Genomic DNA, 15691 nt, shown 5'->3' on the forward strand with positions numbered 1-15691 from the left:
AGTCCCATCCCTTTTCCTGTGTCCTGTTTGGTGAAGGAAGGTGTCCTGACAGAGAGGATGGGCTTGGCATGCACAGGGGGTATTTGGGAGGAGGGAAAAGCTTCCCTGGAGCTGGGATACACTGCCCAGGAGAGCAGGAGGCAGAGATACCCCGGGGCAGTTGTGCTGGAGCTGGTTTGGAGCAGGAGCATCAGAGCATCCTCTGTGCACATTAATTAACTCTGGCAGCCAGGTGCTTAAAGCTTCGCACACCCAGGGCCTCCCTGAGTTTGCCTGTTTAAGCTCACTCTTGCATAGTGCTGATGGACCCAGAAATGTATTTATATCATTGCTTACTGCCTGGAAAGCTGCAAATCAGTTCCTGATAAATATGCCACTTCCAGCAAGATTAATGCTAAATTCCTCCTTTTAGAGCAGCAATTTGCAAATTGCTAAATTAGATTTTAACATTCGAATACTCTTTTTTCATGTCACACTTGCAGTATCTTTGTTTTTATCACCTGATGATACTGTTTGTGTTGGTATTGAACTTTGAGGCATATTAATACAATACACATAGATTTTGGTGGTAATTTTTTTTGACAACAGTTCTTATGAAATCTACTAGGAAAAAAATTGTGCAGAATAATGTAATCCATTACAGGAGGTTTGCTTTTGTTTTGAATTGGATTGAAAGCAGATATTTGTTTTATACTAGAGAAAATAGCAATACTATGCTACTTGGAAGGTATTTTATTGATAACTTCAGAGCTGAGTTCTGAATTTTCCTATAGACTGCCAATAATATCTAGAAAATTAGGAAATAAGTACTAGTGCATGATTATAAACCTGTGTGATGGTATCTGATTATCCATCATAACTTTACCTCTTTCATTCTATTTACTGACAATTTCACAATCTTTAAGCTGTGTATTCCACCTCTGTGTTAATTAGGGAAATTTTAATATTTCCCATTTTGGAAAAAACAATCCAGTTCAAGCACAGGGGTGTGGTTACTGCTCTGGGGTGCCATCAACCAGATCAGATGTTTTGCTGTCTATCCCAAACTCAGCAGTGACCACTGGAGAGTCATTCATTCCTGCTGTAAATGAAATGTTGAGAGAATTTAATAACAGGACAGTGAGTTTCAGGCTGGTTCCTCACTTCTTTGCCTTTTTCAGCTTCTTTTTGAGATATCAGCTTTGCAGGCAATGGTTGCATCTCAGATATTTTAATTTCCATAATCACTTTCCCTGGTTTACCGAGTATGTTCTAGAAGGTAAATTGGAAGGGTGGAAGAGAGGCAGGATGAGAAGGGAGGGATATAAGCAATTATTTTTGCTTCCTCTTCCCCTCTGCCTGTGAGGCTGCAGATCCAGCCCAGTGATCTCTCTGTGGCCTGTTCAGGGGTGCTGAGCTCGTGTTTGGGGGCAGAGCTGCAGGATTTGTTGATCCCTCTGTAATTGACTGGCAAGGTGATCTAATGCTGATAATTTAGCCAAAGCCAGTCCAGCCCAGAGCCCTCATTTTGTCAGGAGCACCAGCCCCTGACGGTGTTTGCTCATCCCATCCCCTCCTTTGCTGAGCCCCAGGCAGGGAGGGCCTGGCAGAGCTGCCCATGGGGCACTAATGGTCTGCGGGTGTGGAGATGCTTAACTGAGCTGTGCATTCAATTAAGATGAGTTTCTCAGTTAACAGGCACCCTGGGAAGAAATGAGTTACTTTCATTCCTGGTATTATGAGCACTTAATGGAGTAGACCTATCAGAATTCTGTCTGTGCTGCATGAGATAACCCTAAAATGCAGCATGGATTTTCAACTTACTCCTCTAGCAAAAAAAACAACCCAAAAACCTTGCCAGGTGAGAAGGAGAAATCGATGCTCATGTGAGTCCTCTTGCAGTCAGGCTCATGGAACTAAATGTGAGGCGGCATTGCATGCACAGTTGGATTTTACTTTATGTTTTTCTTGAGTACTGTCCCTTTGCTTGTGACTTGCCTATTTAAAATTATAATTCAAAAATGTAACTTAAATAATATTTATGATATTTTTTTCTGTACGACTTACAGTGTGAGTGGAATATCCAAAAGATGGACAGTTCTGACTAGAGTTGGAGGCTTGGCTATCTGATGTATATATGTAGTAGACTAGCTAAACTTCAGCCAGTGTCAGTGTAGTTTCAGAAAATTTGCCAGAATGGCTCTGCTTTAACTGGACAAAGTGAATCTAGGATGAGGTTGTGCTGGACCTAATTGAGTAATCAGCACATTCAGGAGAAGCAATGAAAACATAAATATTTCACACCAGTTGTGAAATGGGGAGGAGGTTTGTGGGGATGCGGCTTTGCTTTTCGGACTTCCTTTTATATTGCATCTTCCATGAAGAATAGATAGTATCTTTTTTTGAGTATAACCAGTGTAGTAAAAAATAACTTGGAAATTTTCTTTACCCCTTCTGATAAATATAAGTGAGGATATTTTTCTTCCAGTTCTGTATTGGTCAGGATCGCTGCAATCATTCAGAGGGAGGAGGGAGATGAATTAGAATTATTCTTCTGAACCTACTGTACCTTGGTCTTGGTGGATGGTTCACGCCATATTACTCCTTGCTTATTTACTGACCTCCTCAGCGACTCACCTTGGTTAATGAATTAGTTTCAGTTAAATTGCTTTCACATTTGGATAATTTTATTTTTTACCAGCACCCAGTGCTCCATTTGATTAAATTAAATCAAGCATATAGTCAATCAACTTTCTGCCAAAAAAAAAAAAAAGACAAAAGAATAAGAAAAGTCATTGGTGTGGTTTTCCTTAATTTATAAGTTAGCTAGGACAGGAATTGAAGGAGTATTAGTTTGGTCCTGGGGTAGGGCTGGTAGGTGCATGTAAGGCAAAAACAATGCTGCATCTTTAAACAATATTTAATAAGGTTTCTTTAACTACTGAGCCAAACTCTGAGATCTCCCCTGCTGTAAGCCATAAGTTGCTTGTAGGCTTGTTCTAGAGAGTAATAAGTATTGTTGTTTAGCAATTGTGTTGTTGAAATTCAGCTCCACTATGTCTGACAGTATTTATCTAAAATACTTTCCCTGGTGCATGCTCAAGTTCCAGTAAACCGTGTCTTATTGTGCGACCTTTTCATTTTGCAGTGAAAAGGGATCAGCTCGTCAGATAAAAGCTACAAGCTGAAGTACAGGAAAAATGCGTGCTCAGAAAATCCGAGCATGATTGAAAACAAGATGTGTTAAATCAATGCAGTTTATCGCCTGCCTATTCCTGGCAATTGCTGTTCTAAGCTCATTCTGAGCACACACTAGATGATAAAAGTATAGTGTCACAGTGCTCACTGGGGTGTGAGGCCAGGGAAACATGTTTATCAGACAGGCTGGGATGATTTTTTTTTTTTTTTTTTTTACCCTTGATAACATTTATTGTCAACATTTTTGCAGAAAAGAAACCCCAAACCCTGAACAGTCATGGAAGCAGGTGATACATCTGCTGCTGATATCAGAGACTACCTAAAGCTCTCAAATGATACATTTCTATTTAAATGTTACAAACTAGAAAACAAAAAACTCAACTGTTTCAATGTTAAACAATTTGCTGCATCATCTGGGCTGCAGCCAAAATGGTCCTTTTGCTTTTGGGTGAGTAGCCTTACTGCAATTTCATGTAGACAGGTCAAAGCTAATATTTAGAAGCAAAGGTGTGTGGAAACTATTGTTTTCTCAAGGGATTTTAAATTAGTTATGGAGAGGGATGAAAGACCTAAATTAAACCTCACAGCAGGTCAGCCCCTTCCAAGAGCACCACACCTATAATATTCATTACAGCTAGGCATAATTCATCTCATTTTTATGATTCAACTCCACTTGTATTTCCCTGTGAATCTCATTTCCAGAGATTTTGGATGTGATAGCTGGTGTTTTTCCAATTTTCTCTCTTGAAGATTCTTTTTTTCTCTGACCATTGGGAGCTTGCAAGTCAGAAGTCTACAATTCTGAGAAACAGCCAAATTTAGGCTAAAAAGCTTCTGATAGGAATTCACACAGGACACTGAGCTTTTCATTTATGCATCCCCTGGTAATAGTTGGGTTTTTTTTAAATAATCTGAAGAGATGATGAAAAATAACAAGGTTAAAAGTGGGAGAGGCAATATTCAAAAGGAGATATTTCTGCATACAAACAGGTTTCAAAAATGATTTCCAATACTGTTTACTCCAAAGGACTTTGTGAAGGGTGAAAAAAGAAAAAAATCCCTACCTGTATGTTATCCAAAATTATCCCTAGGACAATTTTAAAGGTGTCTGCACCTACACTGTGGAATTTGAGAAGTGCATGCAGAGGAAAAATTGTTGAAAATATGCAGAATACAGAATGAGAGAAAAGGTTACATGAGGTGACAGTTTAGCATCTCCCACGCTCTGTGTGGTACATCCCTGCATCTGTTTCTGAGCCAACAGCTTAAAAATAAAAATGCAGTGCCTTTATTTTTAAAATGTTTTAAAGTAGATATAAATATAGATCTTATAACTAATCTTACACACCCATTATTGGAAATCTTAGCTTGGATGCATTTCTGTGCTTGTGTTTATGTGTGCACATATATTTATTTATTTCAGTGTGGGGATAAGCCATTGAGAACCAGCCCTTTTCAATGAATTTTTTGCTGCCTGCTCACATGCACCTCCAGAATTTGTCTGAAAAACTGGAAAATATTCACATTTAAATGCTGTTTATCCCTTTTTATAATGACTGCCAAAGTTGCATCAATTAACCTGGACAGCCAGACGAAGTAACCAACATGCTTTAATTTCCTTCTGGCCCTCTGTAGGCACATCCCCAGTGAATTCCACCAGCCTGTTGTGAAATTGGGATGTTTAAATTCCAGTGCCTGAAACTGGATTCTGTTTCAGACTCCCTTAAGGCCAAATCTTCCCCATTAGACAAGAGGTCAGTGCAGTCAGAGGAAGAAGAAACTGTGAAGCTCACAAATTGTTTGACTTTTTTTCCCCCCAAGCCAGATTGCAGGTTGCTGTGAGTGAACTTTCAGAGTTGTTGTGTTTGGAGAAACCAACACATAATTCCTGCTAGACAGATCTCATAATCACATTCTGTAACTTCCATAAAAATGTGGGGCTCAAGACATGCATTCCTTGCACCTTCAGCACCTCTGCTGGCTGCAGAGAAGGGAATTGCTCCTCTGGTTCTAAGTTCTTGGAAAAAAATTATTTTCAGGAAGAAAATATCATACTGTCTATCATGTCTGTAATAACACTGATGAACATGGAGGAGCTGCCTCCAACACTGGCCTGTTGCATCTTTAGTTCAAGTAAAGAGCAGTCACTGGGGAGCTCAGGAGAACTCTGTGTTGGGTTTATCACTTCACTCAGCTCTGCATTTTCCTCGTTGGCTGTTGGGGCATTACGTGGCAGTAAAATGTAGGAATTACATTTCAGATATCTCTATTTCCAATTTAAAAAAAATCATGATGTCACAGTTCAGTTTTAGAAATGGAAATTCAATGCACAGGAGCATGTTTAAGTACCAAGACCAGAAAAATGAGGAAATTCTGGGTGAACACTGGAAGGGCCTTTCTAGCCCAGACCTTTCTATGCAGGCTCTCACTTCCATTTTCCACTTCTTGAGGGAATAAACACTTCCAGGAAAGTCAGTGGAAAGAAAACTTTACAAAAAGCAAGACAAATTCACAACAACAACAACCAATAGCTCAAATACTTGCATGTTTTCATTTAAGGAGCTTTAATTAGCAAAGGAAAAGTCTTTGCAGGGAGATTTGCTGAACAGACTTTTTCTGATTTGAGGGTGGAGTTTTGAAGTGGGTTTTTGTTGCTGGCTTTGTAAAGCAGGCAGAAAGAGGCCACTGTGCATGTGAGTCATTGGGTTTGGTGTCAAAATGTTGCTTTCTTAGCACCATCCACTAGCACTGCTGTCCTGCAGGGCCTTGGCAAGGCATTTTAGTACCTGGAGTTTGACTTTATTATGGTCTGTCCTGTCCTGTTCCCATCTTCTGCAGTCAGTGTTTTATTTTATTAGGGTCAGGGGCTTGCAGCAGAAGTCTTTTGTGGCTTTGAGGTGTTGAGACACAAAACTTACCGTATCTTGGCCACAGAATTACTTTCTATTTATATTCTGACAAGTTCTCTCATTGGACAGGAAAAAAACCCCAAAACAACTGTGTAGACCCCAAAGCCCCACCTCTTTGACACTGCAATTCAGGACCTGTCACCAGCTGTCTAATTTTGTTGTAGAGCCAAATTTACAAAATAAATTTGTGAAGAGACAGAGGAAGAGTCTGAAGCATCTTCTTCCATTCCAGTGCTTAGTGACTCCCTGGTGCTCCACAGGAGCAGACACTGTGGGATATTTAATTCCCACATTCACCCTTTCCCTGAGTGCTTCACTTAAAAAAAATCAAAACCAGATTTCTCCTCTGAGACAGGGACGGTCAGACCTGTGGGCCTGAGGAAAATTTTTTTGTAGCCTTCAGCCTTTTTTTGGGGGGTTATTTGAGCCCTCAGAGTCCCTTCCCTGTCCTTGCAGCCTTTTCCACTGGAAAAGCATATGGGAAGTTCATAGGTCTAAGTGCTGCTTTCTCACTGGTTTTGGGTCAAACAGAATGAAAAAGAAACAAGGACTGAAAAATAAAAGGAGTAAATGAAACCATGAATGCATGGGAAACAAATTAACTGGATATGTTTTACATTCTGAAATATTTCCATAATGCTGCTATGTAGTGTGTGTTTATTTTTCTTTGAATAATAATGTTAAAATGTGTCTAATTCAATTACTCTCTGCATTTGCTGGATGAGTTTTCCTTGGTGAAGGGCTCTCTACACTACCCCAAGCTACGAATTCCATATGATATTTGAACAGGTCCTTTTAATTGCTGATATTAAGTGTCGATCATTCTGCTGGGAGTTGGCAGCATGGCCAGAGAAACAAATTCCTCTCTCAGATACATCAGACAGTCATTCAATTAACAACCAAAGCTTTATTGACACAGTAGGAATTCATTATGTGAAATATTAAAAAAAGCCCTCCACTGACTAGTTAAAAAAAAAAGACTTTTAAAGATGGTAGATTATCTGCATGTGGTTATTAAAATTATTTGTGCAGAATTCAAAATTATGGTTATGATGGAAACATTTTTTCTCAGAGGCATGAGCAGCATTTTTGTTGAAAACATAAGCTGGACTTTGAAAAGATGGCTATAATGTGCACATGCCTATTTCCACAGACATTGTGCATTTTCTTGATTAAAAGCCTGAGATTTTATGAGTTATGGCTGTAGAGTTACTGCATAAAGAGCTTCATGGCTTATTCTGTTAGAGTCTAATTTGAAAGAAAGTTCTTCCTCAAGGGTTTAAGAAGTAATTCATAAAATGGTAAGAATAATAAATATTGTGCCTTAACTCATACACTAGGATAGATAGACAGATTTTGTACACCTGGGTGTAATTTTAGTTAATTCACACAAGAGACAGGCTGAAAGTTTATTGTTTGGAAGGAGAAAAATGGCTTAAATCTTGTATTTGCAAAAATGATTATATTAGCTTAAATGAAAATGCTACTCTATTAATGGCTTCAATAAGCTATGCATTTGGAAAAGTATTTTAATAAAAAGTTACCTGAAGTTTACTGCAACTTAAAATATGTAAGTGAGGGAAAAGTACTTACCTTGATTTATATGTCTTTTGGAGGTGTAATTATTGGCTTTTTACTCACCTATGTAAAACAATGTACTTTTGTAAATGGATTTCTGGCCACTTTACTCCTTTTTTTTTTTCCACATAAAAAATAAGCACTGTCAATCAAAGAATTTTAAGGTTTATTTCCTCTTTAGAAATGATTGATAGCCTTTTAGATTTACAAGTTGACAAGTTAAAGGGTTCTATTGGTATAATTATGTACTAAATTCACAGTCTTTCAATTTAAATGTCCTTTTAAAACCACAAGATTATCATACCTGTATTTTGAAAAGTGGGCCAGTCAGTTTGGGTTGGTATACAAATTGCTTCCATTAGCCTTGGGACCTATTTGAATTTAGTACAGTTTTTTAAAGTTAGTAGTACTTTCAATGGTACTTTTAAAATATAAGGTAATGGGAATGCATTTTAAGTACCATATGTGTTAGCTTGTTTTTAATGCACGGATGTCAAGAACACAAATAGAGAGTTTGTATTTCTGATTGATTCTTTTTTTTTCCAATCATGGAAAGAAAACTGTTATTTGAATTAAAGGTGTGGGAAATGCCTTATTGTGGACGGACTTCAGCAGCAGAGACCAGCCACATGTACAGGGGCAGAGGAAAACCTTGCAGGGGGATGTGTCTGACCTTGCAGCAGCTCTTCTGCAGGGCTTGGAGATGAGAATATTCCCTTTTTTTGGAGTTTTTCCATCTCCTGACACACAACTGGTCTGGTGTAATGCTGAGGGTGGGGTTAAATATGTGAACAGATCTGTTTCATTGAGAGATGATTAATTACATTTGGGTTGTAAATGAACAAGGACTGGAGGGCTGAAATTGTCCAATCTGTCCAGACAGGTAAAGATCTTTTTATTTTCTTTTTTTTTTTTTTTTAATTTTATGTAAGATTGAAAGGTTGAAGGGGTATAGACTAATGAGTGGTATTTAACAATAGCAGTTTAGATCCAATCCTGCAGATTGCTGTGCGCAGCCTCTCCCCACCACTAAAGTAAAGCTGAAGCTGCTTGAAGCAGAAAGTTTTCACTATCTCTCACAGTATGCTTGATGCCTTCTGAGATTGGACCATAAAATTAACATTTTTTTTTTTTGGCCATTTAGTTCAGAAAATATTCAGAGGAAATACTCTGTGGATTTCAAATGTGTTGAATGTGTAGGAAGATATGAGAAAATGACTGCTAACTCTGGGGGGATTTCAGAACTGGCCTCCATTTATAATATTGCAGAATTTAGTAACTACTTTCCCAAAGGATCTAAAGGGAAAATGGCCATAAACTAGACTGAATTAGAGGAGAAACACATTTGGCAGAACCACACTAAAATCTTTGAACATATTTGCAAAAGAAATTTAAATTTGAACTGTAGGGTTTTGTTGGGTTTTTTTTTTATCTTCTCATAGAACACCTATTTTTGACAATAAATATAAATAGCAGTCAATTAATTTATTTGAAAAAGGATTTAAAATAAGGAACCTTATAAGTAAACTCAGAGGTAAGGAACCCAGGGGGTTCCAAACCAAGGAACTGTGATATTTTCTGGAAAACTACACAGCAGAGGGGTCAGTGTGGGCCAGGGTGTGAAAGGAAATGTAGGAAAAAAGGCCCAACCATCCCAAAATCAAAAGGGGCCAAAGCAAGGGAAAAGCCTTATGCTCACTCCTTCCATAGATAGAAATAAAATATTTCTATCCTTCCTGGATAGAAATAAAAGATCACATTCAGATATTCCTGATGAAAGGAACTACCTGAAAAACCTCAAACAAACAAGGAGACTGGAGGGATGTCATGAGCTCAAAAAGTAAAATCCTGAAGGATTTCTAGTCTGGAGTTACCATAATACTGCAAGACTCATTTCAGGGTATGGTCAGAAGGTTCCTTTCTGATGTTAGAGGAATGCTGAGGTCCTGCTGGCCCATGGACCGTGTGCCTCTCCAGGCAGTCCCATCAGCCCCACGTTTGTGTTTCACCACGTTGGGTAGGTCTGCATCCCTCAGCATCACCTTCCTCTGCCTCAGCCTGCAGCAGCATTGCTGGATTTGCTTGTGGAGATGGGAATTTGACTCTTTGCTTGCCAGATGGACAATCTGCTGTAGAAATGTGGTTTGAAAGTAAGAGTAATTTAAAGAGATTGTTTTGTGGGCTTGTTATGGAATGCCATAATTAATTACAAGCAAGCCTGGGATTAGGTACTGGTTTCATAATAACGTGAAGATCTTTAGGAGTATGGAAAAATGTTCACTTAAAACATGGAAATACGGACAGATTATGCCATGTTGTGGCTGGGAGGTGGAGTTTAATGCTAAATCTTTTTGCGATGTTCAAATATCATCATTTTAACCACATAAAAAATTTCATAATAAGACCCTCATAAAGGTATATGATATATTCATAAATTAGTAAGACTTTGTGTGAGAAATTTTTTTTGCTATTAATAAGCTAAGACAAGAGAAGAAAGACTTTAAAGTGACACAAAAAAAAAGGTTGAAAATACAAAAATCCACATTCAAATTGATATTTTTTTCCATTTAACTCAAAAAATTTGAACAAATTGCTATGGAATATTTCCACATCTCTATTGGCATGGGAGAGTCAAGATGTACTGTTGTTTAGAGATGCTTGAGAATACTTGACTGTTCCAGTTCACCAAAGCACTTAGGAAATTCTAAGCACATGTTGAAGTCTCACTAACATCTGAGTTTTAAAGTGATCATATGACTGGAAATATAGCTAGAAGGTCATTCAGTGCAGTCCCCTGTAATTATAGGCAATCATATAAAAAACATAATATGCTCAAATTTGCTTTGCTGAAAGCAAATGGGTTTAAGTATGTGCTTACAGATAAGCATGTGCTTAAAGGCTTGACACAATCAGAGCTTCCATTAATGCAGACGGACCAGCATTTTCATGAAGATTAAAGTGTTCCACTTTCACCATTTCTCACCTCCATTTTATTGGACAAGGACTAGGGAAAGATGAACTAAAAACATTGATGTATTTTTTTTTTAATTATTAGGTCTCCTGGATCAGTTTAGTGCTGATCAGAGCCTAAGCTGCTGAAGTCAGTGTCAATGAGTAAAAAATAAAACCTCTGCCAAGACAATTGCCTGTATTTCACAACAAAATTATTTGTGAACATTGCACATGGAGCATATTAAATGTATAATGAAATTTGGAACAAAAAAGGCACTGGAGTAGGAACTACTTTTGCCTTCCAATCACCTTCCTCGTAATATGAAAAACCCAACATGAAACATGGGTGTAAAGTATTTATCACATTGATTTCATAGTGCCTTTCAGAGACATTAATTGCTTCCTGTTTGGAAGATGTATGCAACATCCCCAAATCTTCCAGCAGCTCTGCTGGAGGAGCTGAAGTGGGAAGGTTTGGATGGAATTCAAAGGACCAACCTCAAGCAGTGTTTGGACCAAGACTTGAGTCAGTGCTGAGTTCCAAGGGGGTTTTGCCATGGTCCTGCCATGGTCCCATGGTACCATTGCCATTGTCACCTGAGCCCCTGCTCTGCCTTTGTCACCTCACCTTTGTTTGTTGTTGTTTCAGCTCTGAACGAACCCACCATTGACTATGGTTTCCAAAGGTTACAGAAGGTTATCCCCCGGCACCCCGGTGACCCCGAACGCTTGCCAAAGGTCAGCACAAAGTTTATTGTTCTGCTAAATGTGGGAAAGATGGTTATTGCATGTTTTTGTCTGAAAGTGCATATCTGTGAATATGATGGTCCTGGTTTGGTACCCAACCCAGATGAGCTGAAACAGAGGCATCACCAAGAAAGCCCAGTCAGCAACTGGAGCCTTAGGAGAATTCTGTTATTTTCTCAAACAGCTCTTGTCTTTCTTAAACACAAATCTTTCTCTATGTTCTAAAATAGATAGCAATGAACATATTTTTTGGTTTCCATTTAGGGACCTGAGCAGTGTTTTCATAGAATAATGATGCTTTTTGGTTTTGACATCAGTAGCACTTTGCCAGCATAATTTTGAGAACTTCACCATTGATAAAATCAAGTTAATTGGATGTGACTGCATTGCTGCTGCATCATGTATTGGTTTAGGGTAATAATGATTATATACTGTTTTATTTCAGAATTGCTGATTTAATTAGAGCATTGTGTACTGAAGTGATGTTCGTTTCCATGAAAATTAGTGAGGTTTGTTGTTGATTTCTGTCAAGTAAAAGCTGAGGGAAAGACAGCATTGTTCAGATAGGTTTCTTGTACTGGGAAAACACTGGAATTGCACTCAGATCTGGTTTTGCTACCTTGCAAGAATTTGCAGTGACTTTTGTGGTATACTGGAGTAAGAGGTGGGGGATTTAAGTGTTGCTGGTGTCCACAGGAGCTCTGAGCAATGGTGATGATCTGGAGTCACGGTGGCCAGCTGCCACCACATGTTTTATCTGCTGTTACTGTGTGAGCTGGGGAGCCAGAACACTCCCTGTGGAAAAGAAAATGTGAATTTGCAGACCTGAGACACAGACAAATGAATTGTTCAGTTAATGTACATCCAGTATAGCCTTTGTGACTGGGCAATACTTGTGACCTTTCTTCTGTAGCTCCCTGAGCTGTCCACAGGCTTTCATCAGGGATTGTTGTAGGCTTTGATTAGTTGCATTTCTAAAGTGTTCGAAAGGTGAGGAGATTTCCTGAACATTGGAACTTAATTTGTTTAATTCCTTGAAATTAAAAGTCAGTGAAGAAAGAAATAGAAGTCAGTATGTGACTTTTTTTTACAGGCTTGTTCTGTCTTTTATCTTTGCCTGGGAAGGCTGCAGGCTGTGGTTTTAGGGTCATTGATGTGTTGTCCTTCCCTCTTCCCACCAGAGAAACATGCTGTCCTGGGGAGTTACATTTACCATTGGCTCTGTTCACCCTCTGCAAGCTGTCCCTTTCCCTAACATTTGGACAGACTTGCAGCAGGACACAGCTTTCATGGCTTGTCAAGTTTCACTCCAGAGGTACAACCCTTTCCAAAGAAATAGAGCATCCTTCTGTAGGGGCTTTTTTTTCACCTCTATCCTGCCTCTGCTGCCAAATGTACTTCTGGAGAAAAATAGTTTCTCAGAAAATAAGAAGCCAACCTGCACTATGCACCAGGCATTTGCAAGGTCCAAAAGAACTGCTGCAAAACTTCTCTAAACCCAGCATTCCAACTGGCTACTAGATAGCCATAGATTTTATTTAAATCAGAAAATTAGAGTAAAATTAACCTGGAAATTCCAAATTGAATTATGTGGCTAGGGGTTGTAGTGGAACAGGAACTGGGCTTCTTTTTGGCTCCTGAGGCACTGAGAGGATCCCCAGCAATGCCCCTTTGTGCTGGTATGGAAATCTGGGAATGCAGCCTCCAGGATGAGCACCCTCCTCTCTCCCATTTGGTCTGAGACTGGTACCACACATTCCTGCAGGCAGAAGAAAGCTTCTCCTAGCTCCATATCCTGATTCTGAAATTTAGCAGGTATTTGTGGATAGGGTATGAGAATGAAGGTTAGCACTCAGTCATCTGTCCCCTCCTCTACCCTCTTGGCTACATGTGTTTCTTTGGAACATCTTTTAAACTAATTTTTTTAATCTTTGAATCAAGGGAAATTGTGTTTATGTCTGCAGAGGTGAGATGTGATGGCCTAAAAAAAAAGGTCACTTCTTTAGGGATGGACAAACTCAGCAAAGAAACTGGTAACACTGTGCAAGCTTAGAGAGAAACAGGATGTAGAGAGGACTTTTTTTTTGTCTTTGGGTAATTCCTTCTGTGCAAGCTTGAAGGTTGGACCTCAAGTTCAAGTCTCATTAATATGCCACGCACAGAGGCTGAATGCAGCAGGGGTTGGCACATGCCGGCTCCTGTGTTTGAGGCACTGATGGTTCAATTCCCAGCATCACTCGCTGGCTCCAGGATCAGCATCAAGGACGTGTGAGCCCCTGTGCTGGTGAGCGCTGCACAGTGCTCTTCCCCATGTCATTAAACCAGGAAGGGCTTTGGCAGGGTTCCACTGCAGACAATTCTCAGTGGCTACTTAGAGGAGTGTTGGAAGCCATATGGCTCCCACAGTGGAACCACGGGCAGAAAGGGCAAATGTTCCAGAGAAACAGAAGAGAGGAGAGCAGTGCTCAGAGCTCTCAAAATCCTTCCTTCCATTTCCCCCCTTGTCCTGGCAGCACATCATCACTTTCTGTTCACAAACATAAAAATCTTGTGCCTTTGCATTAAATAAACAAAACCAATAATATTTCTCTATTTGCTGTTAGGGTTTGTGGCCATTATTCCATTGAAACATTACTGATGATATCTATATCTTCCCAGAGATAGAAGTGGTTATAATTTTTGTGTTCGTAAGGGCATGCTCCCCTTGCCATGGACCATCAAGAGCATTCTGCTCTGTGACTTATCTGTGCAGTCAAGGAGAATTGTTCAGACCATCAAGTGAGTGTTAGTAAATGCTCTACCCTCCAGAGCTGAGGAGTTAACAGCATTTCTAAAACTATTGAGGCTGTTAGAGAAGTTTGATCTCCACAAGCTTAGAACCAGTATTTTCAAAAATGCTCAATATTTATGCTCAGGATGAATTTTTTGAAATTTTCCATCTATCTGCTTGAAATAGGCAAAGAAAAAAAGGGACAGATTTTAAAAAATAATTTCTCCTTCCCGGTGCTTCAACAGGCAAATTCCAGTAGAGAATGCCCTCCCACAGTGAGGAGAATGGGAGCACCTGGAAATGAGGGTCTTTGGGCTGCTAGATTGACAGCTGATGTGCTTAACGTAGAAATGCAATATACAGTTTCTGGAGAAAAGAGTGAGCTGGTGTTAGCAGCTGAGCTATGCAGCAGTTTGAGCCAGAATCCTGATCCCTTACGTCCAGAGCAGGTCAGGGAAGGCAGCCAGTGGAAGGAGATGTGCATGTCTGTACAGACACCCCCACACCCACAGGCACCAGGAGGAGAGACAAGAGGTGGTGGGATTAGCACCCAAAGCTTGGAGTGAGATCAAGTACCAGGAGTGTGCTGGGCAGTGTAGTCTTTCCTTTCTAATAGAGACGGGAGGCAGATCAGAGGAAACAAGAGACCTCTGGGGATAAGAGAAAGGGAACACTGTGATGCTAAGGTTGGGAAATGCTGTCATTGTCCTGCAGGAGCAGTCTGTAGGGAGCCTGTGTGGAGCTGGGAGCAGCCCTGCATGCGTGTGTGCCCCATTTCCATCTGGAGTGATTGCACACGTGCACACAAATGCACTCGTGTTGTTGGTTCCTGTGCACATAAACTGCAGTGGAGATCACTGAAGAGTTCAGATCACAACAACATGTTGAGTCTATTAAGGTTCATTCATGTAACTACCCTGCAATCCTTAAAATAAATCCCTGGCAGACACGTTACAATTCTGCAATTTTGTTAAAACTCCACAGCTAGAGCTGTAAAACAGCTTCAGCTGTGAGCTAGATTTGAAACACATCCATCCTAAATGATTTAATAACAACGATTCCTCTTTATATGCAATTTCCTAGATTTTATTTGCCATTTTCACCACTCCTACAACTCATCACTTGTATTTAGATTAAGCAGAAGATTGTTCACTCTGTGTTTGAGCAGCGAGTCATTGCACCAACCCCCTCTGTGATCTGACGTCCTCTCCCTCCCAGTCTGTTCCTTCAGTGCTCTCTAGGAGACCCCTTATCCCTCCTGAAAGGGACCTTTACTTCTGGTTTCTCTTCATGTAGATGAAAGTGGAGCTTCTCTCTCTAGTGCACAGGGGACTCCCTGCTGAGCTGAGAGCACAGGTAACCAGAATCCTCCTTCCCTTCAGCTCCTTTTCCCTGGTCAGTCATTAAACCCCCCCAAGACACAGCCCAGCTCCTCGTTTAGGACACTAATAAAAGACATGTGGTTATTAGGAATCAGAGGCTGGCAAAAGCAGTTGTCTTTTTCCATATGAAATCCCACAGATCTGCCCTTTATCCATCGTGACATGGGTATTGTTTA

The 15691-nt window shown here is 39.9% G+C and overlaps 1 protein-coding gene across 2 annotated transcripts in view; it reads left to right on the forward strand.

Annotated features, from left to right (window-relative positions):
* Positions 1-15691, forward strand: part of EBF1 (EBF transcription factor 1) — a 261576-nt gene that overhangs the window by 223479 nt on the left and 22406 nt on the right. For both annotated transcript variants that reach the window (XM_054287810.1, XM_054287811.1), the window contains exon 11: positions 11266-11354. In XM_054287810.1, the coding sequence (XP_054143785.1) occupies positions 11266-11354 (89 nt within the window). The remainder of the gene's footprint in view (positions 1-11265; positions 11355-15691) is intronic.

This window comes from Melozone crissalis, unplaced genomic scaffold (genome assembly GCF_028551555.1).
Source record: "Melozone crissalis strain CALT ecotype California unplaced genomic scaffold, PUWL_Pcris_2 ptg000061l_1, whole genome shotgun sequence".
NCBI classification, from domain to species: domain Eukaryota; kingdom Metazoa; phylum Chordata; class Aves; order Passeriformes; family Passerellidae; genus Melozone; species Melozone crissalis.